At 41.8% G+C, this 27,961-nt stretch overlaps 1 protein-coding gene across 2 annotated transcripts in view; it reads left to right on the top strand.

Moving 5' to 3' along the window:
• Positions 1-9,393: 9,393 nt before the first annotated feature.
• BTNL9 (butyrophilin like 9) overlaps positions 9,394-27,961 on the top strand; it is a 29,734-nt gene continuing 11,166 nt past the window's right edge. The window contains exons 1-8 of one of the 2 annotated variants that reach the window (XM_047878721.1): positions 9,394-9,416; positions 9,545-9,602; positions 13,404-13,537; positions 15,113-15,460; positions 18,253-18,534; positions 23,114-23,242; positions 23,419-23,451; positions 23,752-23,772. In XM_047878721.1, coding sequence (XP_047734677.1) covers positions 13,426-13,537; positions 15,113-15,460; positions 18,253-18,534; positions 23,114-23,242; positions 23,419-23,451; positions 23,752-23,772 — 925 coding nt within the window. In that variant the 5' untranslated portion in view covers positions 9,394-9,416; positions 9,545-9,602; positions 13,404-13,425. Of the gene's footprint in view, positions 9,417-9,462; positions 9,603-13,403; positions 13,538-15,112; positions 15,461-18,252; positions 18,535-23,113; positions 23,243-23,418; positions 23,452-23,751; positions 23,773-27,961 lie in introns of those variants that run through there. The other variant, XM_047878731.1, reaches the window with a different exon arrangement.

Raw genomic sequence — 27,961 nt, forward strand, 5'->3', positions numbered from 1 at the left:
AGTGGAAAAGAAGAAATGAATTTTGTACATCTAGAAAAACAGACCTCACACCATCCATGTTATTTATGCTATAGTCAAAATCATCACCATTTTTTTTATTTCACCCAGTTAATCAGTAAACCTATGTTGTATAAAGTCTTAGAAATACAGTCTCAACATTATTTCTACATCAAATTGAGTATCTATATCTATCTACAATCTATCATCTATCATCATCATCATCATCATCATCATCATCATCAAGAAATCTCACACAACATACTCTCAATCATGCCAGAATAATGTAATAATGTGTACCCATTTCCCATACTCCCGTGATACATGCATTTCCCCTTCTCCTTCTCCTTCTCCTTCTTCCTCCTCTTCTTCTTCTCCTTCTTTTCCTCCTTCCCCTTCTTCCTCTTCCTCTTCTTTTTGCTTTACTGTTCTGTGTTTTGCTTTACTATTCTGTAAATATCATAATTTAGCCTATCTTATATTCAGCACCAATAATAGTAATGGCCATATAAAGGACTCATAGGTGTTTGTATAGTTGAACTGAAGTAAACTTTATGCTACTGGGGAAAAAAATCACCAAAACAGACAATTAAGAAAAAAATAATGTCCAAGAGGGAGGGAAGCAAACCACAAGAGACTCTTAAATACAGAGAATAAACTGAGGGTGAATGGGGGGGGCAGGGGGAGGGGTAAATGGGTGATGGGCATTGAGAAGGGCCCTTGTTGGGATGAGCACTGGATGTTGTATGTAAGTAAATTTGACAATGAATAAATAAATTGACAAAAAAAAAAAAGAAAAAAGAATGTCCAAATAAGTCTTCCAACACATACTGTGGCACTTTCTCTTCTTCCTCCTTCCTCCTTTCATAATACATGAAAAATTATATGTAAATAAATTGAACAATGTGGAATAAATTGATAAATTATGGGAAACATATAATCTTCCAAACTGAATCAGGAAAAAAATAGAAAACTTCAATTTTTTCATAATGAAATTGAATCAGTAATAAAAAAAATCTCTCAAAAAACAGTCTCCAGGACCATGTAGATTCAGAGGTGAATTCTACCAAACATTAAATTTTTAAAAATGTTTATTTTTAGTTTTGATAGAGAGAGAGAGAAAGTGGAGGAGGGGCAGAGAGTGGGAGACAGAGTCCAAAGCAGACTCCAGGCTCTGAGCTGTCAGCACAGAGCCTGAAGCAGGGCTCAAACTCACAAACCTCAAGATTATGACCTGAACTGAAATTGGATGCTTAACCACCTGAGTCACACAGGTGCCCCATCCAACAAGTATTTAAAGACAAGTTAGTACTTATTATTCTCAAATTATCCCAAAAAATAGAAAAGGAAAGAAAACTTACAAATTAATTCTACAAGGCCAAAATTACAGTTACCTACACCAGACAAAAACACTACAAAAACAAAATAAAAGGAAACTATAGCCCCAAATCTCTGATGAATATAGATGCAAAAAAATCCTCAAAAAAATATTAGCAAACAGAATTCAGCACTGCATTAAAAAATAATTTACCACCATCAAATGGGATTTATTTTAGAGATGCAAGAGTGCTTAAATACTCAGAAGTCAATCAGTGTAATATATAACATTAACAAGAGGAAAAATAAAAATTATATGATCATCTCAATAGATGCAGATAAGGTATTTGACAATATAAAGCCTTTGTTTATAATAAAAACTCTCAACAAAGTGTGTTTAGAGGAAACATACCTTGATATAATAAAGGGCATATATGACAAGCCCATGCTAACATCACACTCAATGGTGAAAAAAGGTAAGTTTTTCCTCTAAGATTAGGATCCAAATAAGGATGTCCACACTCATCACTTTTGTTGAAAATAGTACTGGAAGTCCTAGCGAGAACAATCAGACAAGAAAAAGAATAAAATTAATCCATATTGCTAAGGAAGAAGTAAAACCATCATTATTTGCAGAAGGCACAGCAGTATGTATAGAAAACTCTAAAGAATCCGCTAAAAATATTAGAATTGAAAAATTAATAAAGTTATATAATATAAAATTAATGTACAGCAATCCATTAAATATCACTACACTAATAATGAAGTAGCAGAAAGAGAATTTAGGAATGTATTTAACCAAGAACGTGAATGACCTATACTCTGAAAACTATGTGATATTGAAGATGACACAAACAAATAAAAATATATTTCATGCTCATGTATTGGAAGAACAAAGATTGTTAAAATGTACACACTACCCAAAGCAACCTACAGATTCAGTGCAATCCCTATCAAAACACCAATAACATTTTTCACTGAACTAAAAAAAATCCTAAAATTCATATGGAATCACAAAAGATCTCCAATAACCAAAGCAATCTTGAAAAAGAAGAAAAAAATATGGAGGCATTACAATTCAAGATTTCAAAGTACACTAGAAAGCTATAGAAATCTGAACAGTATACTACTCGCAAAAAAAATAGACACATCGGTGGAACACAGAAAAATTCCACATTTATATTATCATTTAATTTATATAAAAGGAGGAGGCAACAATATACAATGAAAAAACATAGTACTTTCAATAAATTTGGGGGGACAAAACTAGAGCTGCATGCAAAAGCATGAAACTGGACCACTTTCTAAAACCACATACACAAAAATAAACTCAAAATGGATGAAATGCCTAAACTTGGGTAGAAAAAAAAGTACCTTTGCGGTAACTGAAAAAAAAATTAAATAGCTAAATTTGATAACTGAAACCATAAAACTTCTAAAAGAAATAGGCAGTAATCTCTTGGACACTGACTGCAACAACGCTTTTCCAGATATGTCTCCTCAGGCAATGAAACAAAAGCAAAACAAACTATTGAAAATACACCAAAATAAAAAGCTCATGCTAAACAAAGAAAACCATCAACAAAACAAGAAGACAACCTACCAAATGGGAGAAGGCATTTGCAAATTATATTTCTGATAAGGGGTTATATACACTATATATATAGAATATACAGGAGAAGGCTTAAGACGCTAAAGTAGGGGGACCCTGGGCTTTCTTCATCCCTCAAACACAGTTCTATTGAACTGGTCTGATTACCGTGGTCTGATTACTTGGAACACCTAGGATATTGATCTAAGGACTGGTAGAATGATCTCCACAGTGGAAGGGAGACAGCTTGGCAGGTGTGAGGTATGTGGAAGTGAATTGGGGGAGAGAAAAATGGCCGTGCCACAAAGGAGAGGGAACCGTTTCTGTAGAGATAGAAGGGCTAGAAAGAGAGAGGGGTTGAGAGAGTGTGGCATTGAGTTAGTACAAGAGGAAAAACCTCTCTGGACCATGGACTGGGGAGGGAGAAGTACTGAATGTTCCAGTTCTTTTTTTCAAACAGCTTTTGGAGCTCAAACTCTGAGGTTTTGGAAGTGTGTGACTTTCTCAGGAGTGGAGCTGTGGTGTGCACTTCTGGGGAGGAGGGAGCTGGCCCCAGAGCGCATAATGAGGTGTAGACATCTCTGAGGTGCACTGGGAGAGAACAGTCGCCTTTGTGGAGTACTTTTGGAAGAGGGTTTCTTGACTCCACAAGGACAAAAGACCCTGCAGGTGCCAGGCAAAGGCCTTTCATCAGCAAGGTGGAGAGACTCTATGTTGAACAAGGGGAGAAGATCCATGCCATGCTGGGTCCTTTAAGAATTTAGGTTTTGAATCTCAGCCATATGCCAAAGATAAAATACAGGATAGTTGTGGGGCTGAGTGAGCTGACTGCCCTCACTATTCTGTGAGGGCTGCCTGAACAGCAGGTTTGAAAATCCTGGTCTAGGAGTGAAAGATTGGGATGGTGGCATTTTCTCCCCAACACCAACATGGTGGGACCTCAGAGAGCAAAACAACAGCCCCCACTGGAGGCAGGACTCACTTACCTGCCCCTCCTAGCCTGGCAGCTGCTTATTTACTGGGGCAAGACTGACTCTGAGCCAATGCAGCTGGCCTCATCTCCAAACTAGCACAGCCAGCACCCACCTCCCACACCCATGCACAAAAACCAGACAACTCTTTTTTTTTTCTTCCCTATTTTTTCACCTTCTTTTTTTCTTTTGGAATCAGGATCATGTTTCTTTCTTTCTTTTTGTTTTTCCATTTCCTTTTCTCTCTCTCCCTCTCTCTCTCTTTTGACCACACTTTATTCTGTTCTTTTTCCTTTTTTTTTTCCCTTTTCTTCTCCTTTCTTCTTCTTAGTTTTTTTCTTTCTTTTTCTTTGGAATAAGCCTTATATTTTTTTATTCTCTTTTTTTCTTAATGTTCCTTTTCCTTTTCTCCTTTTTTGAGATCATGCTCCACCCATTTTTTTCCAAGTTTACTTCAACAAACAGATCAAATCAGACTTAGTTAAAGGTCCAAACACTCCACCACTGCAAGCAAGGATGAGCTCTGCAGAGGACTTAAACCAATAATATGAAAATACAGGTAAGGTGAATAATTTTCCAGGAAAATATAAATGACCAAAATTGATTTATTTGTCAATTCTGGTCTATTCAGATACTGAATATATTTTTACAATAGTTACACATCAATTGTCCCCAAAGCTCTTGTCCAGATGGTTCCCTGAGTTAATGCTAGAAAACCAACAGTTCTGTGGTGCATTAAAAAAAATTCTTGGCAAAGAAGATGGAAAGTTTCATTATTTGTTCTAAGATTGCTGTGCAATCTTTTTTTTTTATAATTTTATTTTTAAGAAACACAAGGTGAGGCTTGAACTCACAACCTGGGATCAAGAATCACATGGTCCACCAACTGAGCCAGGTGCCCCAGCCACATAATCTTTACTCCAAATTGATGAGAATAATACTGGGGGTGGTGGTGGGGAGAGAATTAAATGTAGGGAAATTACATACCTACCTCACTAATGAATATAGAAGAAAAGCTGATATTAAATATTAGTATACAGAGAAGAATATTGTAAAAGTACTACACCAGGACTGAGTAGAATTTATTCTAGGAATAAAAGAATTCTTCAGCATTGGTGTAGATGACATAATAGAGCTCTCTCTTTACTGCAGAAAGAATCACATGTTTGATGTCCATGAATGTGGAGCACCATCTTTAAGATCAGATCTTTTTTTTTTTTTTTTTTTCATTACAACCTCCTTATATAATTCAGTCTCTGTCCAACTCTAAGTTTGGACCAACTCTCTGAAAAAGCATAATCAAAGTATAGTAACCAGAGTTCCTCTACTTCCTTCCTCCAAGTGGAAAGGATTCATTCATGTGAATGCTGTTCTCAAAGGGCCTGCATTCAGCTGGTGGCTTCTTTACAACCAATTCTCATTCTACACAGTTCTGCATATTATGAGAGGATGCTGGCTAACTCTACTGCAAAGAAAGTCTTCTGAGGTGGGAGTGCCCAATGCTGATGCCTTAGGGCAACACTCTTCAAGTTATCCCAGAAATGTCCATTGACTTTGTAGACTTCAGGCTTGTTGGGCAGTGTGTGAAGCCCTTGCTGCTCCAAACCCCTCCCTCCTCCCAGGACCCAGCTAAGGATGTGTGCCTGCAACTCAGAGAGCAGACAGTGTACTTATCCCACTCTCTCACTCTATGTGTGTGTGTGTGTGTGTGTGTGTGTGTGTGTGTGCTTTACCATCTGTATGACAAATGTACAGTGGTGAGTATGATGGGGTTCTTGAGCAAAAGGCTAAGAAAAAATTCTTGAAAGTCTTTGGTACAAGAAAGGTGATTTTATTAAAGCATAAGGACAGGGGGGCGCCTGGGTGGCGCAGTCGGTTAAGCATCCGACTTCAGCCAGGTCACGATCTCGCGGTCCGTGAGTTCGAGCCCCGCGTCGGGCTCTGGGCTGATGGCTCAGAGCCTGGAGCCTGTTTCTGATTCTGTGTCTCCTTCTCTCTCTGCCCCTCCCCCGTTCATGCTCTGTCTCTCTTTGTCCCCCAAAAAATAAATAAACGTTGAAAAAAAATTTAAAAAAAAATTAAAAAAAAATTAAAGCATAAGGACAGGATCTGTGGGCAGAAAGAACTGCACTGCGGTTGTGAGGAGTGACTGATTAAGTTAGTGGGGGTTAGGGATAGTGTTAAGTCACTTAGGAATTTGAACACAAGACTTTCAGGACCTTGAGAGGCTAGCTACTGTTAAGATAAAATTACTTTTAGTCTTTGATAAAACAAAAACATTAAGGAGGTAAGGCAGCCATGAGTTGCTTGAGCAAGGTCACACTCTGCATGTTTCAGGTGTCTATTAGTGGGCTGCAAGCTGTAAGGAGATTTAATTCAAGCTACATTTTTGTTGCCTTTGTTTCCCTCATCAGGTTCATGCTGGCTGACAGGCACACGACTTTCAGTCTGAGCTTTTGGAAAACAACAAAGGAAGTTATGTAATGAGGAAAGCTCAGGGGGCCATGCTTTGGGCTGAGCGGGGCGGAGGGAGCAAGCAATGAGAAATTAGCATATCCATTCTTTCTGCCCCTGAATAGTAAGTACAGAGCAAAATCCATCTTTGTTAATAATTGTCTCTTCTTTCGTATGTCAATCCACACAACTGACTAGCTTCCTTTGTAAGGAGTAATTTGCTGGTGTATGAGAACATGGCAAAGGCCAAGGAGACTTGGTCTCTAAACTCCAGGGGCCAAAATTATAGATGAAAATAGAGCCACATAAAGACATACACAAATGTGTCCCTATGAGACATTTATACAAGTTCAAACTATGAGGGGCAACTTGAAGAGTGAGAAGGAAGATATTTGTACACAAAGAGAGGTAGAGTTCACCCATGAAGATACTGGAAGAAGGAGTTATGAGCAGGGTCTTGGGGAAAGAGCATGGATTGGCAGAGAGAAGAGGTGGGTAGAATGCCATGTGAAAAAGCATGATGGCAGCAGGTGCTGACTGGTGAAGATTAGGGGCCAAAAATAAAAGGAGAGAAGTCTGAGAGGTGGAGATAGAGGTGACACACATTTCTGCATGGACTCTGAAGATGAGGGAAAACAGATTTTTTTCAAACTAAGGAGAAGACATGACTCCCCATCCTTCCCAAGCCTGCCTCTGTGCTCATAAATTCATCATAAGCCCCTCTTACTGTAATTTCTTTTGCTGTCTTTCCTGGGAAGAGGAGGATTAATTCATCTCATTGTGAATTCAGCAAGACTTTTTGTTGCATCTCCTCCAGTGCCCCAATGTGGTGTTGGAGAGTGGCCTTTGTGCTGTGGAGGGGATTCTCTGGCCCACCCCCAAGTTCCCTTAGACAACCCCCTGGTGAGGGCCAGGGTACACCAAAGAGAACTGATTTAAATGAACTGACGGAGAAGCTCTAAGGAGGTGGGTTCTTCACTGTCTAAGGGCAGATAGAAGTTCTTTCCTCCCCACTTACAGCCTCCGGGAGTACAGAGGTCATTCTTTTTTTGGATACAGGTCTTTATGTGCTTCCCGAGGACTTCAAATGGAGGTACCCATATGCAGCCGGTGGATGGGGCACGGGGCCCTGTCCTTGCTGGAGATGCACCCTGATGTGCAGGGAGTAGCAGGTGGTGTCTGCCTTCCACATCTCAGCAGGGCTGTATCCAGAGTCACACAAGTGGACTCTGCCTGTGGCCTTGGCATTTCTGCTGTGACAGTTCCTTTTTTCCCCAGGCACTGTGGAGGACCCCAGGGGAAGGGCAATAAAAAGGTCAAGATAAATGTTGCCAAATAGCCTGTCAGTGTGGTCACCATTTTTCTTCTCTAGCCTGAATCAATTCACGTCGTTTCAACTTCAAAATAGCTCTTGGCTGTCCGTAGAACAATGTTCCATTTCACCAATGTTCCGTTTCACCGTGTGACAGGAAAGATCCTTTGCAACTTGATCCCATCTATTTTTTTTTACTTTAAGTTTTTATTTTAGTTCCAGTTTGTTAACATACAGTGTTACACTAGTTTCAGTTGCACAATATAGCATTTCAACGTTTCCATGCAATACCAGCTGCTCATCATCACAAGTGCACTTTTTTTTAAGGTTTATTCATTTTTTCAGAGACAGAGTGTGAGTGGGGGAGGGGCAGAGAGAGGGAGACAGAGAATCTGAAACAGGCTCCAGGCTCTGAGCTGTCAGTACAGAGCCCGATCCGGGGCCGAACTCACATGGACGGCGAGATCATGACCCGAGCCGAAGTCGGAGGCTCAGCTGACTGAGCCACCCAGGCGCCCCTTAGGTGCACCTCTCCTCTGGTAACCATCAGATTGTTCTCTACAGTTAGGAATCTGTTTCTTGCTTTGATTCTCTCTCTCTCACTTTTTCCCTTTGCTTGTTTGTTTTGTTTTTAAATTCCACATGAGCTAAATCATATTACTTTGCTTCATATTTTTTGGTCAGCCTTCCCTTCTGCTGAGTTTCATAAACTGTCAGAGCAAGCCCATAGCCTTTTCCTACCCATACATGCTAACCACCTCTTTCCACTCAGAATGTCTGTCCCCTTCCCCTTGTCTTCATCATTATTTTGCTCCTGCTCCTGATCTTGTTTAATGTTCATTTTATGTTTAATCTATTCCTGAGCTCTCCTCTATTTCTCCAGCTCCAGGGACATGGACCCACCATTTGAGTTTGCTGCACAGCCCCTTTGCCATCCTAGGACATTTTTATGCATGCATAAACCTATGATGCATGCAGCAGCCTGCCTGCACATGGAATGTCACCTTCAGCTCACTTCCACTGTTCTCACTTCCACTTACTCAAAGCCCTGGCTCCTGCACAGGCCCCTCCCCAAACATCAGGCATTTCTGGGAGTCCTTGAGAGCATCCTGCCTGTACTGGAGGTACCCTATGTCCCAGCTCTGACCTGCCCCTTAGGAAAGATATCAGGGAGGCGTACATCCAGGTGGCTGCACTGTGGCCTATGGTAATAGGGTAGGGTGAGGTATGTTTGCTTCTTCTTTGTTGAGCTCCAATCCATTGGAGAAATCCCAGTTCAGTGCCCAGAGAAATCCCAGTTCCAGAAATCCTTGGAAATCTAGTTCCAAGTTGTATGTGAATAGCTCTTGCAGGTTTTACTTATGGCAACTTCTCCAAGTCTATCTTCTTTACTGCCTTGCCATGCAGAGAAGGGTATAGCTGGTTAAGAGTTGGGCACCAGCCATTAGTGCATAGTCCAGTCCAGTCTCTGTATCTTTGTGCCATTGAACAGAGAGGGGCTAGCTGAGGATGGCCATCTTCTCTCCGTGGGGCCCCAAAAATCTCAGGCAACCAACTGGAGTATTTTCTCCCTGCTCTGAGTCTCTGCAATTCACGGTCTCTGCAAAGCTCCCAGCTACCTTTCCCCTCCTTCTAAGACTTTAGGGGAATATTGTCTATGGAAATTCAATTCATGATTTTTCTCACAGAGACAGGATGTGACAGAGACTTCCTCGTTTTGTTCTCTCTATCTTTTTATATAGCAAAGAGAAGAGCAAGCAGCATGTGTATTAAGGTAGGAGGTGGGTGGGTGGGTAATTCTGTCACAGATGAGTTGGTCCCCTGAACTTAGCTACCAGCTCATGTCCAGGGGACCTTAGTATCTGAGACCAAGACATTTTACTACAGTCATGTCTTTTGCAGGGAGCTAAGATCACCAGGAATCATCTGCCATTCCAGACCCCTTGCTGCTTCCTGCCAGGTATGTGGCTCATTCTCAACACCTATCTAAACCCCACCTTCCAGAAATGGAAAGAAGAAAATGATGGCTTTGAATAGAGGACAAGATGAGTTGACACCATCTTATAGACTGAACCTGGATGCAGGATGGGTTGTTTCAAGTGTGGCTAAGAGGAGATATTCATTCAGGCAGGTCCACCTGAGGAGGTAGGATTCTGATGGTCTCCATTCCCCCCTCCAGCCTCCCTAAGGTTCTTTCTTGGGGCAATTCATCTACCTTGGAGACAAGGGGTGGAAATCTTGTGGTTCAATTGAAATCAAACCAGAGTAAGCCAGTGAGCATTAATTGACAGCTTGTGGAGGGCAAAACATTGCAGTGGGTACTGGAGGGGGAGAGGGTGGGAGAATACTCTACCCCTCAAGGTGTACAGACTGAGATGCAGGAATGGGAGAAGGACAAACACACTGCTGTTACACAGCCCAAGCTCATGGGAGTGGTAAAAGTAAAAAAAAATAATCTTTAAAGAGATACTTAAGAGCTGAGGGAATGCAAACTAAGAGAACATCAAGTATTGTTTAGGAATTGGAGATGCAGAAAGAGACTGGAATGGGGTTTGGGTGAGGCCAGGGAGAAAATAAGAAGAAAAGAAGGAAGGGGAGAAATGGGCTGCCTCCCTGGGTGGAGAGAGTGGTGGCATTTATTTATCTTCAGTGTGTGCAACCCTTACTCCTCCAAGTGTATTCAGGAGACATCCCAGAAGATCCAGGAGAATATAGAGAATATGCCCCACCTGCAAAGATTAGCTCTAGACCAAGACTCTTTCTGGCTGTCTTTCTCTTTCCTGGGTCCTCAATCTTCCTCCGATATCCTCTGTCTCCAGACTCTGTCCCAAGCAAAACCTCCTCACCAGAAATAGTCTGCAATCTATACTGTGGTGTGAATGGCTGAGATCTGAAAGTGTCTCCCCTCACAGGGTACTTGCACTCCTGTGAGGATTAGAGCCTTTAAGGTGGACAGTGAGTTCAGAAAAGGCGAACTTCAGGCAGCAGGTGGGAAGAAGTGGGGCCCTTTAGGGCACTAAGTGGCATTCAGCTCCTCTGAAGTTCCTTCAGGAAATCACCAGTCTTCCTCCAATTTAAGGCTTTTCAATGCCTTGTGCATTGGGAGCAAAGTGATCACAGGGCATGTCCCTCCTGTCCAAGAAGATGCTTTTGGCATGGTCTGAGGAAGACTCCAGTTTTGAGTTGTTTTATGAGTAGTGGGAGATTTGGGGTTTTATTCATTAGTTGCTTGGTTGCTCATGCTTGGTTGCTCATGCTTGGTTGCTTGGTCTTATGGCTGACACCTGGGGACTCAGTCTGCTTCCTCACTGCATGTGAGATGCTGTGAGTGCTGTAGTCAGGTGGTCCTAACAGGAGCCATGTTCCGGGGCACAGGAAAACTGAGGGTGCATCCAGCCCTGGCAAACAACACAGCTGGTGAGGAATCTGCATCCAGACAAGTGAGGGCTTGTCTCCCCCCAATTCTACCACCTCCTAGCTGTGTGTGAAGGCAAATTGCCTAGACTTCCTGTGCTTCAGTTAACTTGTCTTTGACTCAGACTTATTAGTGATAATAATAATAATAATAATAATAAATACTCCTTGTGTAGGCAAATGCTTGGTAGATAGTAAGTGTTCAGTTCATATTAGTTTTTATTATGGTGCACATGTATGCCTGTGTGTGTGTGTGTGTGTGTGTGTATGACCTCCTTCCCCTGTAGCCTTAGTGATGGAATTCACATGGGTGTATCACAACAGAGAACTGTGGTCACATTAATCATTCCTGCACCTGGAACACTGACTGCCCCCCAAGAGGTAGGGAAAGCAGGGCATGTGCTCCTCCTCTGAGGCCCACCTGCCCATAACTATGAGCCTAACGCTCTGTCTCTGTGTGGTACGAGAACCCGAGTTACCACCTGACACAAGTCTTGACTGATTCCTCAAAATCTGACTCATCTAAATGGATCCATAAATAGTCTATGAGCCCCTCATGTTTTGCAAAGTACTAGCTGGTGCTGATATACCTTCATTGCTTTGCCTTCATGGGGTTCTATCTTGAGAGTCCAGGAAACACTGAGCCATAAAGTACAAGAGAAGGGAACAGGGAGAGGGAGAGAAAATGAAAAGCCAGGGTGATCTTCCTGTTCTGGAATCCTTTGCTGCCAGTTTATTGTCATCACCAAAAGGGGAAGAGGCTGGTCTGGCAAGAGCCTGGACCTCAGCCCACAGCCCCCATTTATGCTGGCTATTCTATAACTAGTGATTCCAATAGCTACTGGCCATGAAAATAGTCCAGCCCTCTCTGGGGGATCTAACATTCCCTGCTGAAGGGTCCCTTTTGAAGCATTAATGGAGCTGTTCCAACTTGCCCTTCTGCCTGCCCACCTGCATGTGAGCTCCAGGAGGGGAGGGCTTCACAGGCCATTGCCCACTCACTGTTGTATTCCCATTGGTTGGGTCCTTCCAGTTCAGGGATTTCCCTCTCCCCCCAACTTACACACACCATTAACTTGCTTATATACCTCCTCTGACCACTCCTCTGCTATAGGATCCAGCAGCTTTTAAAGTCTTTACTTTACACCCTGATGATACTATTGCTGTGTGGGTAGTGTTTTGCAGCCACAGGACACCAAGAACATGTTTTCAGGAGAAGGAGAATAAAGCAAAGGGGTGGGGTGGCAGAAAAAGGAGAAGGGGAGACTGGGGGGCTGAAGAAAGCTTCCTTCCCCTTGCGGGTATTATGATGGAGTGAAAGGAGAAGGGTGCAGTCTCTAAAAGAAGATGGAGAACAAGAAGTTTGGAAAGTGGAGGCAGAGAGAGAGGAGGTGCTGGCTTTTATTTATTAAAGAGCATCTAGCCCTCCCATGGAAGGCTTAATGACCCCTGAGTCAGCATTGGTTTCTTCCATTGTTCAGGCAAAGAAATCAAGGTTCAGCCAGCTATAGAACCTGCCTAAAGTCCTACCACTAAACTGAGGAGAGATGTGGAAAGGCTTGTATGTCTCCCAAGATGTATGGGCTGCCCACACTCACTGGCTATCAGACTGTGAAATGTTACCACAGGTCCCATGGGAGTTTCAGGACTGAAAGGGGACATCCCTTGCCTATGCTAGGGCTGAGTCTATTGGACCCCTAATGGGGGTGTGGCTAGATGGGATGACTCCATTAATGTGGCCTAGAAGACACGTCTTTCAGGGACAGAGACAGTCACCAGCTGACCTCATGGAGGCTTCACTTGAGGTTTTAGGACTGGAGGAAGGTGTCTTAGCTGTGGTTGGAGGTGGCAGGCTGCTGTCAGGCATGCATCCCACTTCTGAACAATCAGAACTCTGTTTGTTCCTCTGTTTGTGGACCTGATGTTCTAGGCCAAAGGGAAGTAGGGCAGGGAGAATGAAAATGCCTCTGAGAGTCCTTATAGATTTCCTTTTGTTTGGGGAAAGTCACTCAGTCCCAGCTGAGCCCACACACAATGTGTGGCTCTATTCCTGACTCTAAACAATGAAAACCTGAGAAGCTGCTTCCTCTGGGACCCTTTGGCCTTGCCTCCTTGCAGCTCCATGAATCCAAGCACGGCCAGGAACACCACTAGCAGTGATACCTGGTAAAATTAGAAACAGCTCTCACATCCGGCTATGGTTTAAAAGAAGCCAAGCACTGGGATTAATAAGAACTATTATAAAAGTAATTATAAAAAATAATTGAGTCAGCAACAGACCTCAGGCCTGCTGGGCTGTGTTCCAGCTCCTCTGCATCCATTCCAGCATCTCTTTGTTCCCCTCCAGGTGGCCCCACTGCCAAGAAGAAATGGTGGATTTCCCAGTCTTGCCAGACTTCTGCCAGCAAGTACCTCTGTCCAACAATCTCTTCTTATTCACACATCTCCTTCTTCTTCTTTGGCCTGGAGAGATGAACTCAGGTAGTGTGTCAAACTTGCAGCCCAGCCAGCCAGGCCATGCGCAACTCCACTTCTGCCCACCCCTCCTGCCAGGTGCTTCCAGAGCTGAAATCCATACCCTACCAGGCCATGCCAAGTGCTCCACTCCCACATATAAGCCATAGCTTTTGAAGGGCAGGAAGAACCTCAGGCTTAACAGCTCTCATGAAAGAAGCAGCCAACAGAGATGATACACTAATTATGCAAACATAATTCTCGAATTCCCTGAGCTGGAAACCAGGGATACCAAAATGATGAGGCACATCCCAGGTCCTTAAGAAGGTCAAGGGAGGGGGACAGATGTGACATAAAATCTGTTCAGGGATGTGAACAAGGCTGCAAGAGAAACATACCCAAAGATTTGTGAGCACAGGTAAGAGACAAACCTGTCTTTTCCAAAAAGCCAAGAAGAACCCTAGAGAGAAGGTACTGTTTGAGTGGACCCTTTAAGGACATATATTTTTCAAGAAGATGACAGATGGAGTGTTAACTGAGGCAGGCCATGCCCCAAGGAGAGGGCCAGGCATCAGGTGTGGGTGAAGAGACAACTTGAGGGAATCTGAAAAGGGAAGCTAGTAGGAAGTGTGTTAGGGCTATACCCAGAGGGCAGGAAGGAGTCTCAAATGGGGCGAACAAAAAAAGTCACCACTATATTCTATGAGCAAAGTGAAGGATGGGAAGGATCCATGAAGGGAGAGCTTTGGGATTGGGTTTTAGCTGAGCTTCAAAGGAAGAAAAAGAGGTATGAGAAAAGGTGAAGCCAGAAAGAAGAGTGAGGGCATGCTGAGTGTCAGGAAACAATATGCAAAGGGACTGCTACAGGAATGGCAACTCTCATGGAAATTTCAAAAAACAGGGAGTAAAGGAACCACATGGAGACACCATTTACGAGGGTGATCAAATAAAAAAATTCTAATAAATAAAAATCTTGAAGGCAAGATTTGGCCTTTAGATAGGAAAATCCATGAAGCAAGGAGCCCCCCATAGATTATTTTAATACCTTTTGTTATTAGAGAAGCTGTACATGTGCATTATAAAAAATTAGAAAATCAGAGAAGGAAAAAATAAGAAAACATCTATTCCCATCATGCAGAAATTATCACCATCAACCATTTGGTATATCTCATTTCAGGCCTTTTTTTTCCTGCACATGTTTTTATGCAAACATGTCACTTTTTAATCAAATAAAAGAGTAGTGTACATATGGTTCTGAAACTTGCCTCTTTTTTTTTTTTTGGTCAAAGATTTCTTTTCATGTAATGTCCTGGCTATATTTACATAACTGTCCCCAAAACAACATTTGCAACTGGTTGGTTCAAACAAATTACCACTCCAGCACCACACATTGTATCTGGTTGTAATATCCCTTGTGTATATTTTAACTTGGCATATTTGTGACAATTATTTCTTCAAGAAGCCAAGACCATTGTTCTGTAAAGTGTCTTACTTTTGTCATTTGAGTTTTTTACTATAGATTCCTGAGCTGCAAAGGAATGTGATAAAAATTTATCTTTGATGAGAACTGATTTGGGCTGTTTTTCTGGCTTCTCATCCTAGAGGAGGTCAGTGTGGTAGGCCCTGGGGAATCCATCCTGGCACTTGTGGGGGAAGAAGTGGAGTTCTCATGCCACTTGTCACCATACCTGGATGCTGAGGATATGGAGATCCGCTGGTTCCGGAGTCGGACCTCTGAAGTGGTCCACCTGTACCAGGGGCGGCAGGAGCTCTACAGCCAGCAGATGGTGCAGTTCCAGAACAGGACCAAACTCCTCAAAGATGATATCATGGATGGTAGTGTGAACCTGCAACTCCTTGGCATCATTCCTGCTGATGAGGGCCTGTATGGGTGCCGTTTCCTCTCCAGCAACTTCTCTAGGGAAGCAGTCTGGGAGCTGGAGGTAGCAGGTATGTGACCTAGCCAAGCCCCAGTAGGAGAGACAAAGGGGTCCATTTGGACAGATTTGGTTTGCTCAAGAGTAGACAGAGAAACATGGAGAAAGGGAAAATATATCTAATTTAAAAAAACTATTAAAAATAAAGATTCATTAGCAAATGAACAAAGTAAATGTTCACAAAAAATATATACAAATGGCCCTTAAACATATAAAAAGATGATCACCTTTACTCATCATGAAAGAAAGGTAAATTAAAGCTACCCTGATGCGCAATATTTTACCTCAGAGATTGGCAAAAATTCAACAGTTTGACCATACAGGGGAAGCAGGCCTTCTGCTCTGTACCCTGATGATGAAGTTGAAAGCAAAACTCCAGTGCAGGGGGATTTGGCAATAGTTAACAGGATAGCTTGCACATCTACCGTTTAAACTGCAACCCCATCTCTAGGAGTTTACCCTGAAGATAAACCTCCTACAACTCCAATATGAAAAAGGCATACATATAAATTTAATCTTTGTAACATCATTTGTAATTGTACAACAGTGGAAACTACCTTAGTATCTAAGCGTAGGTGTTGACTATGTCACACATTGGAATGATCCACAGTATGCAGCTGAAAAAAATGAGAAGGAGCTCTATGAACTGATGTGGAGTGACTTCTAGGTTGTTGGCAAGAGAAAAAAAACAGGTGCAAAAGAGTTCTATAGCATTTAAACTTTTGTGGGAGGAAAAATAAACATTGCACAAAAGGAACACAGGAAGGATACACTAGGAACTAATGAAATTGGTTACCTGAGAGGGGGGAAGGTGCAATGGATGGAAAGGATGTAGAAAGGTTTGGGGCTTTCCTGCTACACATTTTTTACAGTATGGCTCTTTAAATATGTTAATGTATTTTTATTTTTTTAATACGAAATTTATTGTCAAATTGGTTTCCATACAACACCCAGTGCTCATCCCAACAGATGCCCTCCTCAATGCCCATCACCCATCCTCCCCTCCATCCCACCTCCCATCAACCCTCAGTTTATTTTCAGTTTTTAAGAGTCTTTTATGGTTTGGCTCCCTCTCTCTCCAACTTTTTTTCCCCTTCCCCTCCCCCATGGTCTTCTGTTAAGGATCCACATAACAGTGAAAATATATGTTGTCTGTCTTTCTCTGTATGACTTATTTCACTTAGCATAACATTCTCCAGTTCCATACATGTTGCTACAAAAGGCCATATTTCATTCTTTCTCATTGCCAAGTAGTATTCCATTGTGTATATAAACCACAATTTCTTTATCCATTCATCAGTTGATGGACATTTAGGCTCTTTCCATAATTTGGCTATTGTTGAAAGTGCTGCTATAAACATTGGGGTACAAGTGCCCCTGTGCATCAGCACTCCTGTATCCTATGGGTAAATTCCTAGCAGTGTTTTTGCTGGTTAATAGGGTAGATCTGTTTTTAATTTTTTGAGGAACCTCCACACTATTTTCCAAAGTGGCTGCACCAGTTTGCATTCCCACCAACAGTGCAAGAGGCTTCCCATTTCTCCACATCCTCTCCAGCATCTATAGTCTCCTGATTTGTTCATTTTAGCCATTCTGACTGGCGTGAGGTGGTATCTGAGTGTGGTTTTGATTTGTATTTCCCTGATGAGGAGCGACATTGAGCATCTTTTCATGTACCTGTTGGCCATCCGGATGTCTTCTTTAGAGAAGTGTCTATTCATGTTTTCTGCCCATTTCTTCACTGGGTTATTTGTTTTTTGGGTGTGGAGTTTGGTGAGCTCTTTATAGATTTTGGATACTAGCCCTTTGTCCGATATGTCATTTGCAAATATCTTTTCCCATTCCGTTGGTTGCCTTTTAGTTTTGTCGGTTGTTTCCTTTGCTGTACAGAAGCTTTTTATCTTCATAAGGTCCCAGTAATTCATTTTTGCTTTTAATTCCCTTGCCTTTGGGGATGTGTCGAGTAAGAAATTGCTATGGCTGAGGTCAGAGGGGTCTTTTCCTGCTTTCTCCTCTAGGGTTTTGATGGTTTCTTGTGTCACATTCAGGTCCTTTTTCCATTTTGAGTTTATTTTTGTGAATGGTGTAAGAAAGTGGTTTAGTTTCATTCTTCTGCATATTGCTAAACATATTAGTGTTTTGCATATTCAAAATATAAAGTTAGCTCCTCAGGATGGAGAAATAAAGGAGTGCATGTGACACAGGCACTTGAGTGCTGGTGGGATTCAAGAGAGACAGAGGACAATATATTGAAATTTGGGGTGGGATTTTTCTTTACTTCAAGGGACTGTCCCTTATGTAATATGACTAAATTCTAGCAGCTCTTCTTGGCCAAATAGCCCCCCATAATATTTCCAAATGTCCTTCATGGGTACTACTGTTCCCATGTCCCGCATGCCACCACAAATTTAAAATATCATTTGTGGGCACCTGGGTGGCTAAGTAGGTTAATAATCCAACTCTTGATTTCGGCTCAGGTCATGATATCATGGTTTGTGGGATCGAGCCCCATGTGGGGCTCTACACTGACAACATGAAGCCTATTTGGAATTCTCTCCCTCTCTGTCTGCCCCTCCCCAACTTGCACATGCAGATACTCTGTCTCTCAAAATAAATAAATAAATAAACTTAAAAATAAACTGTAATTTACATTCCATAGGTGGGGGCTGTGAGCCCACATGTGTGTTAGGAGCAGTCACAGTCATGATTCCTTATAATGACTGCAGATGGTGAGTGGTGGCATGAACATCATGTACAACTTCTGGGAAGGAGCCTGATCTTTCCCACTCTTCTTGCTTTTCCCAGGAATGGGCTCAGACCCTCACATCTCCCTTGAGGGCTTCAAGGAGGGAGGCACTCAGCTGAAGTGCAGTTCCAGTGGCTGGTACCCCAAGCCCCAGGCTCAGTGGAAAGATCATAAAGGACAGTGCCTGCCTCCAAAGATGGAAGCCATAGTCCAGGATGCCCAGGGCCTGTTCAATCTGGAAACATCTGTGATTGTTCAAGGGGGTGCCCACAGTAATGTGTCCTGCTCCATCCAAAACTCTCTCCTGATACAGAAGAAAGAGTTCACCATCCAGATAGCAGGTCAGTTGGTGCCAACTAACCCTCATCTTCTTACTCATCATGTCCTCCCTGTACATTGTTCCAAAGGCCATCTAAAAGGGTACAGTGGTACTGGGGCCTGGCTGTCTATGGGGTGGGCTGGTCTTTACACCTGAAAAGTTAGTGATTTGGATATCAGGAACCTACTAAAAGTACAACAGCTCCCACTCACCCAAACAGTATGCAGGGGAGGCCCCAGGGAACCAACTTATGCACTAAAGTCCATGCCCTAAAATCCAGAAACTAATTAGAGGTCATAATGAGATCCCATGTGTTCCTAATTTCATCCCTTAAATGATATTTATTGAGAGCCCTCAATAAATACCGAACTCTTGCACTCAGGTTCACATTCCTGTGGAGAAAATACAAATAAAAGAGTGAATTATATTGTAAGGTTAGAGGATGTTAGGTACTAAAAAAAGTATTTTAGGTGCTGTACAGAAAATGAAGCAGGGAAGTGTGCTAGGGCATGGTAGGGTGTGTATGTGGATTTAAAAGTGGTAGGTCAGGGAAGAAGATGGTTAGACAATGAGCTTAAGGGTGAGGCCATTATCTAGGGCCAAAATTTTATTATAAAGCACACACTGAAGGTTTTAATTTTCATGACCAATTGTTTTAAGTCTTGAGGATAAACCTAACCTATGGAGCATTTTTCACATTGGCATAAATAAAGTTATATTACAGTTGACCTTAAACAATTCAGTGCGTTAAGAGTGCTGACCACTTTTGACTCCCCAAAACTTAACTATTAATAATCTACTGTTGACTGGCAGCCTTACTTATAACACAAATAGGAGCTTAACATACATTTTGTATGTTATATGTATTATATGCTGTATTCTGACAATCAAGAAAGCTAGAAAAAAGAAAATGTTATTAAGAAACCCATAAGGAAGAGAGGAACTTGGGAAAATGACAGAGTTGGAAGACCCTGAACTCATCCCATCCCACATTTACAACTAAATATCATCCACATCCAAGTCAACAAACCAGAGAGTGATCTGAAGACTTGCAGAACAAACTCCACAATTAAATATAGAGAAGAAGCTGCAGCTGAAAGGTTAGGAAGGTCAAAAATGCAAAGGGAGGTTACCCACATAGAGAGGGCAGAGAAACAAGCCCTCACACCAGGGATTTCACATGGGGAAGACTATTCCCCATAATGTTTGTCATTAAAAAACTGGAGAGGCTGAATTCTGTGAGTTTGTAAAAACAGTGGGATTTGGAGCCTGGAGCTTTAAAAGTCAGCTGATTTGGCATTGGGTGAGCTGGGAGTGTGACAGCTGGGTCACTTAAAAAGACAGCAGCCTGCACACACAGGCAACATAAAAAAAGGCAGTTGACACAAAGTTGGGGTAAACAGAGGTCAGATCTGTTCATAGTGATTTCAGAGAGTGTTGGGGGAATTCTCCAAAAGTGAGGGAACTAGCAGGCACATTTTTCTCCACCACCTCCCAGCATAAACACAGAGCCATCTGTGGGAGGTGAGGCTGCACAGACACTTGTAGTCTTGACCCAGAGTTCAGGGCAAATATTGTTAAAGCTGCATATGCATCCCACCCAGCTGACAGGTGCACAGCTCCACAGCCTACCCTGCCCAGCTGCAGTGCAGTGCCCAGCCCTGCACCACAAGCCATCATCATGGGCCATACTCAGTCACACTCAGCCATCATTGAATGCTGTGACCAACCTCATTTCCCTACCAGCCTGGTGAAAGCCCCCAGCTGTCACAGTGCTCCAGGGGATCTGGCATAGGAGAAGTGGTCCAATGCAAATATTGCTAACACCTCCACCACACTCGCAAGTGTCCATCACAGCTATCATGCCTAGGTCCCACTAATGTCACAGAGAGCAAGCATAGCCCACAACAAGGGAAGAGTGAGGGAAGACAACTACATTGAAAAGAAAACTGACTCAAACTCAACAGTAAGGCATAAGCAAAACACATAGGATGTTTTCCTGAAGTGCCTGTTCCTTGTAAACAGGGACACTGTACTGCAGGGCACTCCAGGTTCGATTCTTCATAAAGTAAATTTCAAAAGCAGAAAACATAGCTAACTTTCTTAACACGGAGAAACAGACACAGAGGGGCAGACAAAATGACAGAGAAAATTATCACAAAGAGATCTAAGTGAAACAGAAATAAGTAACATACCTGATAGATAAATTAAAGCAATAACCATAAGGATAATCACTGGACTTGAGAAAAGACTGAAGGACATTAGTGATCAAGACGGGTCATGAGCTCATAGTCTATGGGTTCAAACCCCGCATTGGGCTCTGTGCTGACAGCTCAGAGCCTGAAGCCTGCTTCAGATTCTGTCTCTGTCTCTGTCTCTGTCTCTGTCTCTCTCTCTCTGCCCCTCCCCTGCTCATGCTCTGTCTCTCTCTCTCAAAAATAAATAAAAATTAAAAAACTTTTTTAGAAATAAAAAATAAATTTGCAAAATATAGTGATAAAAAGTCTTAAAAGCACCAAGACAAAAGAAGTCAATAACTTACAAGGGAAAGCCCATAAGGTTAGCAGATTTTTTAATAGAAACAGTGCAAGCCAAAAGGAAATGATGATTATTCAAAGTGCTGAATGGGAAAAATCTGCAGCCAAGAATACACTATCTAGCAAGGCTATCATTAAGAATAGAAGGAAAGATAAAGAGTTTCCCAGACAAACAAAAACTTAAGGAGTTAATGACCTACTAAACCAGCCCTGGGAGATATATTAAAAGGGACTCTTTGTGTGGAAAGAAGAGATCAAAAATGACAGTATAAAGGTAGGAAACACAAAAGCAGTAAAAATGAATATTGCACACTAATGCAAATGATTATACAAAATCAACTTTTTTGAATATCATACATAGTATATTAATAAGGCTATAACTTTTTAAAGTTTTTACTTTAATTCCAGTTAGTTAACATACAGTGTTATATTAGTTTCAAGTGTACAACATAGTGATTCAACAATTCCAAACATCACCCAGTGATGATGTACTTATCATGACAAGTGCACTCCTTAATCCCCATCACCTATTTAACCATCCTTCACCCAACCTCCCCTCTGGTAACCATTAGTTTGTTCTCTATAGTTAAGAGTTTGTTTCTTGGTTTGCCTCTCTCTCTCTTCTTTTCCCTTTGTTCCTTTGTTTTGTTTTTTAATTTCCACACATGAGTGAAATCATATGGTATTTTTTTCACTAATTTATTTTGCCAGCGTAAAACTCTCTAGCTCCATCTATGTCTTTGCAAATAGCAAGATTTCATCCTTTTTATAGCAGAGTAATATTCCATTGTATATGTATACATGTTTTCTCTATCCATTCATCAGACAATGGACACTTGGGCTGCTTCCATATCTTGGCTATTGTTGATAATACTGCAATAAACATACAGGTGCATGTAATCCCTTTGAATTCTGTTTTTGTATCCTTGGGTAAATATCTAATTATGAGTTGCTGGATCATAAGGTAGTTCTATTTTTAACTCTTGAGGAAACTCCATGCTGTGAAATAAGCCAGACACCAAGGGACAAATATTGTTTGATTCACTTACAGTGAGGTGACTAGAGTCATCAAATTCATTTAGAGATGGAAGGTAGAATAGGAGTTGCCAGAGACTGGGTTGGGGTGGCTGGTAAATGGGGAGTTAGTATTTAATGAGTAGAATTTCAGTTTGGGAATTTGAAAAGAGTTGTGGAGATGGATGATGATGATGATCCACAACAATGTGAAAGTAACTTAATGCCACTGAATTGTACTCTCAAAAATGGTTAAGATGGTAAATTTTATGTTATACATTTTACCACAATAAAAAAGAAAAATGTATTTTTAAAAAGACCACTGAACTAAAATCATCACTTGAAAAATAATTATCTTTAACAGACACCAAATTATTCCATTAAATTGCCACAAGAATTTTGAAAGAGTTACCTTCCATTTTCCATGTATCTCTTTGCCATCTAGCCCCTGTCTGAGTGGGCCTGGGCCACATCTTGCTTCAGGGCAGAGCCTCCTCAGTGAGCCTGGGGAGGACAAGGGGGAACTAGTAGTCAACCCTTAAGCAATTTTGCTAACATTTCTTCCAAAGGTGTGATGAGAAGTAAAAGCAAGTGTTTATAAGAAGTTGGCAAAATGAAATGACTTGCGGAGTTGACCCTAGCAGTAGAGAGCAATAATTCACCGTTCTTTGGATACCAACACCTTGGATTTTCAAGTTCTTCAGATATAGGACAATTGCGGAGAGTAGAGGGAGGACAGAGCCATGGTCACAGAAGTTCTAAGCTGGGAGAGTAGGTGGGGTCCATCACTACCTCCCTTCCACATCCTTCAATTTCCCTTTTCCACTAAGCAAGTTCGAGCTGGCCACTATTCCTCAGGGTCCTACCTGGGGAGAGCGTGGTGCGGCCGCTGTCATGATGCCCGTTTTCACAGATTGCTATGGTGCTGCCCAGAAGGTCTAACGCCTGCCAACTTGGAAGGATTTCCCGCACGCTGGGTCCAGAATAGTCTTCTCACTTAGTGTTTAGTGGTGCCTAAAGCGAAACAACTCTTTGTGGGGTGTTTTCCAGATGCATTTTTACCCGGAACCTCACCCTGGAAGAGAGCTTTCCTTGGGTCTCTGATGGGACTGCCATTCCTCCTGGCTTTTCTCTTGACGCTGGCGCTGTACTTCTTTCAGAAGCAACGTAGGTCCCAAGGTACGGGGCAGGCCGGGGGCCTCCCGCCAGGCTCAGGCTTTGCTGGGAGGAAAGTGGAGGAGGAGGCCCGCGGAGAGGGCAGTGCGGTCCTGCGAAAACGCGGGGCTGGGGTGGGCCTTGGAAACAGCAGGCGAGTGTGTACCGTCACTTGCACTCCCCTTGTTTCCTCTTTTCAGAAAAGTTGAAGAAGCAGGCTGAGAAGGACAAAGGTAAGCAGGGAAAGAGGCGCGCTCTTTGCCCGCACCCTTAACTAGCTGAAGGTGGTGGGGAGAGGGGGAATTTGCTGGTTCAGGAAGGCGAGTACTTCAGACCCGGGGCGCTTGGAAGTGAGAAACGCGGTGGCGGAGGTTTGCTTTGCCACTTCCCCTGCCACGGAGCCCGCTCCTCCCTCGCGTGTAGCCCATCCTGGTTCCTCAGAACGCACTGGGGCCGAGTCTGTGCACTTTAGAGAAGTGAAGCCTCAGTGTACATCAATTGAGATTTTCCTCTTTTCTTCGTTTTTTCTCTAGGGAGACTCACAGAAGAGCTGGGTAAGTTCTGGATACCACGCCCACAGTGAGGCTACCGACTAGTGGGGTAACCAGATGCGTGCGGGGTGGAAGGTGTTCAGTAGTTTAGGCTCCCTGTGGAGAGTGATGGACCGCAACAATCTAATTCTAAACCCATCCTTCTGCTCCGCCCACCTCTCCACCCCCAAATAACTCGCGTGCAGCAGTGAAGTATGTCTGACTTCAGACCCGCCCCCAGACAAACCCTGCCAGCCCCTCTCCTGCAAATTATAGGATTCGGTTACAATTCCACCATTAAACGTTCATCTTCCTAGGATATCTTTCTTTTTAATGCAAATGACACTGAGAAGGGAGGCACGTTTAATTTGCAGGGAAGTGTGAGTAATTTATCAGATTCGCTTTTCTCCCCAAGGAACTCAGCAACATGGGCTGTGTGCCTGAACAGAGGAGGGTAGAGTGAATCCAAAGGAAGGGGGAGATAGAGGAGAAGGCCACAATAGGTGTGGGATTGGGTGGGGGTGGGGGGGGAAGACATCAGGAACCACCTTGCATGCTGCAATAAAACTCCAGGCAAAATTATGAGGTTCCAGAATCTTGTGTTGCAGTCCACCTAGTCCTGTGGAAGGGCAACTATAGTAAGTAATTAACACGCTGGTCTAAATTAGTGTATAGTGTTGCCTTTCCTAGGAGGATTTACTTTTTACTTTTTTAATTTTACATTTATTTATTTTTGAGAGACAGAGAGCACGAGCAAGGGAGGGGCAGAAAGAGAAGGAGACACAGAATCTGAAGCAGGCTCCAGGCTCTGAGCAAGAGTTCATCACAGAGCCCGATGTGGGGCTTGAACCCATGAACTGGGTGATAATGAGTTGAGCTGAAGTCAGATGCTCAACTGACTGAGCTACCCAGGCGCCCCTAGGAGGATTTACTTTTTTAAAAAGTTTTTAATTCCAGTTAGTTAACATACAGTGTTATATTCGTTTCAGGTGTACAATATAGTGATTCAACACATCCATGCATCACCCAATGCTCATACAGACAAGTGCACTCCTTAATCCCCATCACCTATTTAACCCACCCCCACCGACCTCCCCTCTGTTTGTTCCAGTCTATTTATTGATTTGTCTTTATCTCTTTCTCTCTTATATTTACCTTTTGCTTGTTTGTTTTGTTTCTTAAATTCCACATATGAGTGAAATAACACAGTATTTCTCTTTCTCTGTCTTATTTTGCTTGGCATCATACTCTGGCAGCTTCATCTATGTCTTGCAAATGGCAAGATTTCATTCTTTTTATGGCTAAATAATATTACATTACACACACACACACACACACACACACACACCACTTCTTCTTTATCCATTCATCAATTGATGGGCATTTGGGCTGCTTCCATGTCTATAGTAAATAATGCTGCAATAATGAGCATTGTATTCTTTGTATTCATTGTATTCATTGTATTCTTTTGAGAACTACCTAGCAGTGCAATTGCTGGATCATAATTGGTCTATACTTTTAACTTTCTGATAAACTTCCATACTGTTTTCCAGAGTGGCTGCACCAGTTTGCATTCCCATCAACAGTGCAAGAGGGTTCCCCTTTCTCCATATCCTTGCAACACCTGTTGTTTCCTAAGTTGTTGATTTTAGCCATTCTGATAGGTGTGATAGCTCATTGTGGTTTTGATTTGTATTTCCCTGATGATGAGTGATATTGAGAATATTTTCATGTGTCTGTTGGCCATGTCTTCATCTTCTTTGGAAAAAATGTCTATTCATGTTTATTTGGTTTTGGGTTGTTGAGTTTTATAAGTTCTTTATAGATTTTGGATACTAATTTGCAAGGAAGTGTGAGTAACTTATCAGATTCACGAAACAATCAGTTTTGTTGATTGTTTCCTTCATTGTGAAGATGTTTTTTTTATTTTGCTGAAGTCCCAATAGTTTATTTTTGCTTTTGTTTTCCTTGCCTTGGGAGATGTATCTAGAAAGAAATTGCCGTGGCCAATGTCAAAAATGTTACTACCTGTGTTCTCCTAGGAATTTAATAGTTTCCTGTCTCACATTTAAGTGTTTCAATCATTTTGAATTTACTTTTGTGTATCGTGTAAGAAAGTGGTCCATTTCATTCTTTTGCATGTTGCTGCCTGGTTTTCCCAACACCATTTGTTGAAGACACTGTCTTTTTCCCATTGGATATTCTTTCCTGCTTTGTTGAAGATTAACTGACCATATAGTTGTAGGTTCATTTATGAGTTTTCTGTTCTGTTCTATTGATCTATGTGTGTCTATTTTTGTGCCAATACCATACTGTTTTGATTACTACAGCTTCGTAATATAACGTGAAGTCCAGAATTGTGATTCACCTAGCTTTGCTTTTCCTTTTCAAGATATCTTTGGCTATTCTTCATGGTTTCGCACAAAATTTAGTATTGTTTGTACTATATATGTGAAAAATGCTGTTGATATTTTGACATGGATTGCATCAAATGTGTAGATTGCTTTGGGTAGTATAGACATTTTAACAATATTTCTTCTTCCAATCCATGAGTATGAAATGTGTATCCATTTTTTTGTGTCATCTTAAATTTCTTTCATCAGTGTTTTATAGTTTTCAGAATACAGTTCTTTTATCTCTTTGGGTAGGTTTATTTCTAAGTATCTTATTAAAAAATTTTTTATGTTTATTTATTTTTGAGAGAGAGAGAGAGACAGAGCATGAGCCGAGGAGGGGCAGAGAGAGACACACACAGAATCGGAAGCAGGCTCCAGGCTCTGGGCTGTCAGCACAGGGCCCGATGTGGGGCTCGAACCCACAAACTGTGAGGTCATGACCTGAGCCGAAGTCGGACACTCAACTGACTGAGCCACCCAGATGCCCCTCTAAGTATCTTATTGATGTTGGCACAATTATAAATGGAACTGATTCCTTAATTTATTTCTGGTGCTTCATTATTGGTGTATAGAAATGCAACAGGTTTCTATGTGTTGATTTGTTACACTGTGAATTTACTGAATTCTTTTATCAGTTCTAGCAGTTTTTTAGTGGAGTCTTTTGGGTTTTCTATATAGAGTACCATGTCATCTGCAAATAGTAAAGTCTTACTACTTCCTTACCAGTTTGGATTCCTTTTATTTCTTTTTGTCGTCTGATTACTGAGGCTAGGACTTCCACGATTATGTTAAATAACAGTGCTGAGAGTGGACATCCCTGTCTTGTTCCTGACCGTAGAAGAAAAGTTCTCAATTTTTCCCCATTAAGGATGATATTAGCTATGGATTTTTCATAGATGGCCTTTATTATGTGGAAGCATGTTATCTCTAAACCTATTTTGTTGAGGGTTTTTGTCTTGCGTGGATGTTGTACTTTTTCAAATGCTTTTTATGAATCTATTGAAAGGATCATATGGTTCTTATCTTTTTTTTCTTATTGATATGATGTATCACATTGATTGCTTTGTGAATATGGCGCCCTTGCAGCCCAGGAATAAATCTCACTTGATCATGGTGAATGATTTTTTAAAAGTACTATTGGATTTGGTTTGCTAGGATTTTGTTGAGGATTTTTGCATCTATGTTCATCAGAGATATTGGCCTGTAGTTCTCCGTCTGTCTCTGTCTCTCTCTTTTTTTCCTTGGTGTCTTTATCTGGTTTTGGCATCAAGGTAATACTGCCCTCATGGAATGAATTTGGAAGTTTTCTTTTATATTTTTTGGAACAGTTTGAAAAGAATAGGTATTAACTCTTCTTTTTTTTTACTTTTTTAAAAATATAATTTATTGTCAAGTTAGCTAACATACGGAATATACAGTGTACTCTTGGCTTCAGAAATAGATTCCCATGATTCATCACCTACATACAACACCCAGTGCTCATCCCAACAAGGGCCTTTCTCAATACCTATCACCCATTTTACCCTCCACCTTACCCTCTTCCATCAACCCTCAGTTTATTCTCTATATTTAAGAGTTTCTTATGGTTTGGCCCTGTCTCAGTTTGTGGCTATTTTTTTCCTTCCCTTCCCCCATGGTTTTCTGTTAAGTTTCTCAAATTCCACATATGAGTGAAAACATATGATATCTGTCTTTCTCTGACTGACTTATTTCACTTAGCATAATACCCTCCAGTTCCATCCATGTTGTTGCAAAAGGTAAGATTTCATTATTTTTTATTGCCAAGTAGTACTCCATTGTATGTATGTATATACCAC

The sequence above is a fragment of the Prionailurus viverrinus genome, chromosome A1, assembly GCF_022837055.1.
Source record: "Prionailurus viverrinus isolate Anna chromosome A1, UM_Priviv_1.0, whole genome shotgun sequence".
Classification (NCBI taxonomy): Eukaryota; Metazoa; Chordata; class Mammalia; order Carnivora; family Felidae; genus Prionailurus; species Prionailurus viverrinus.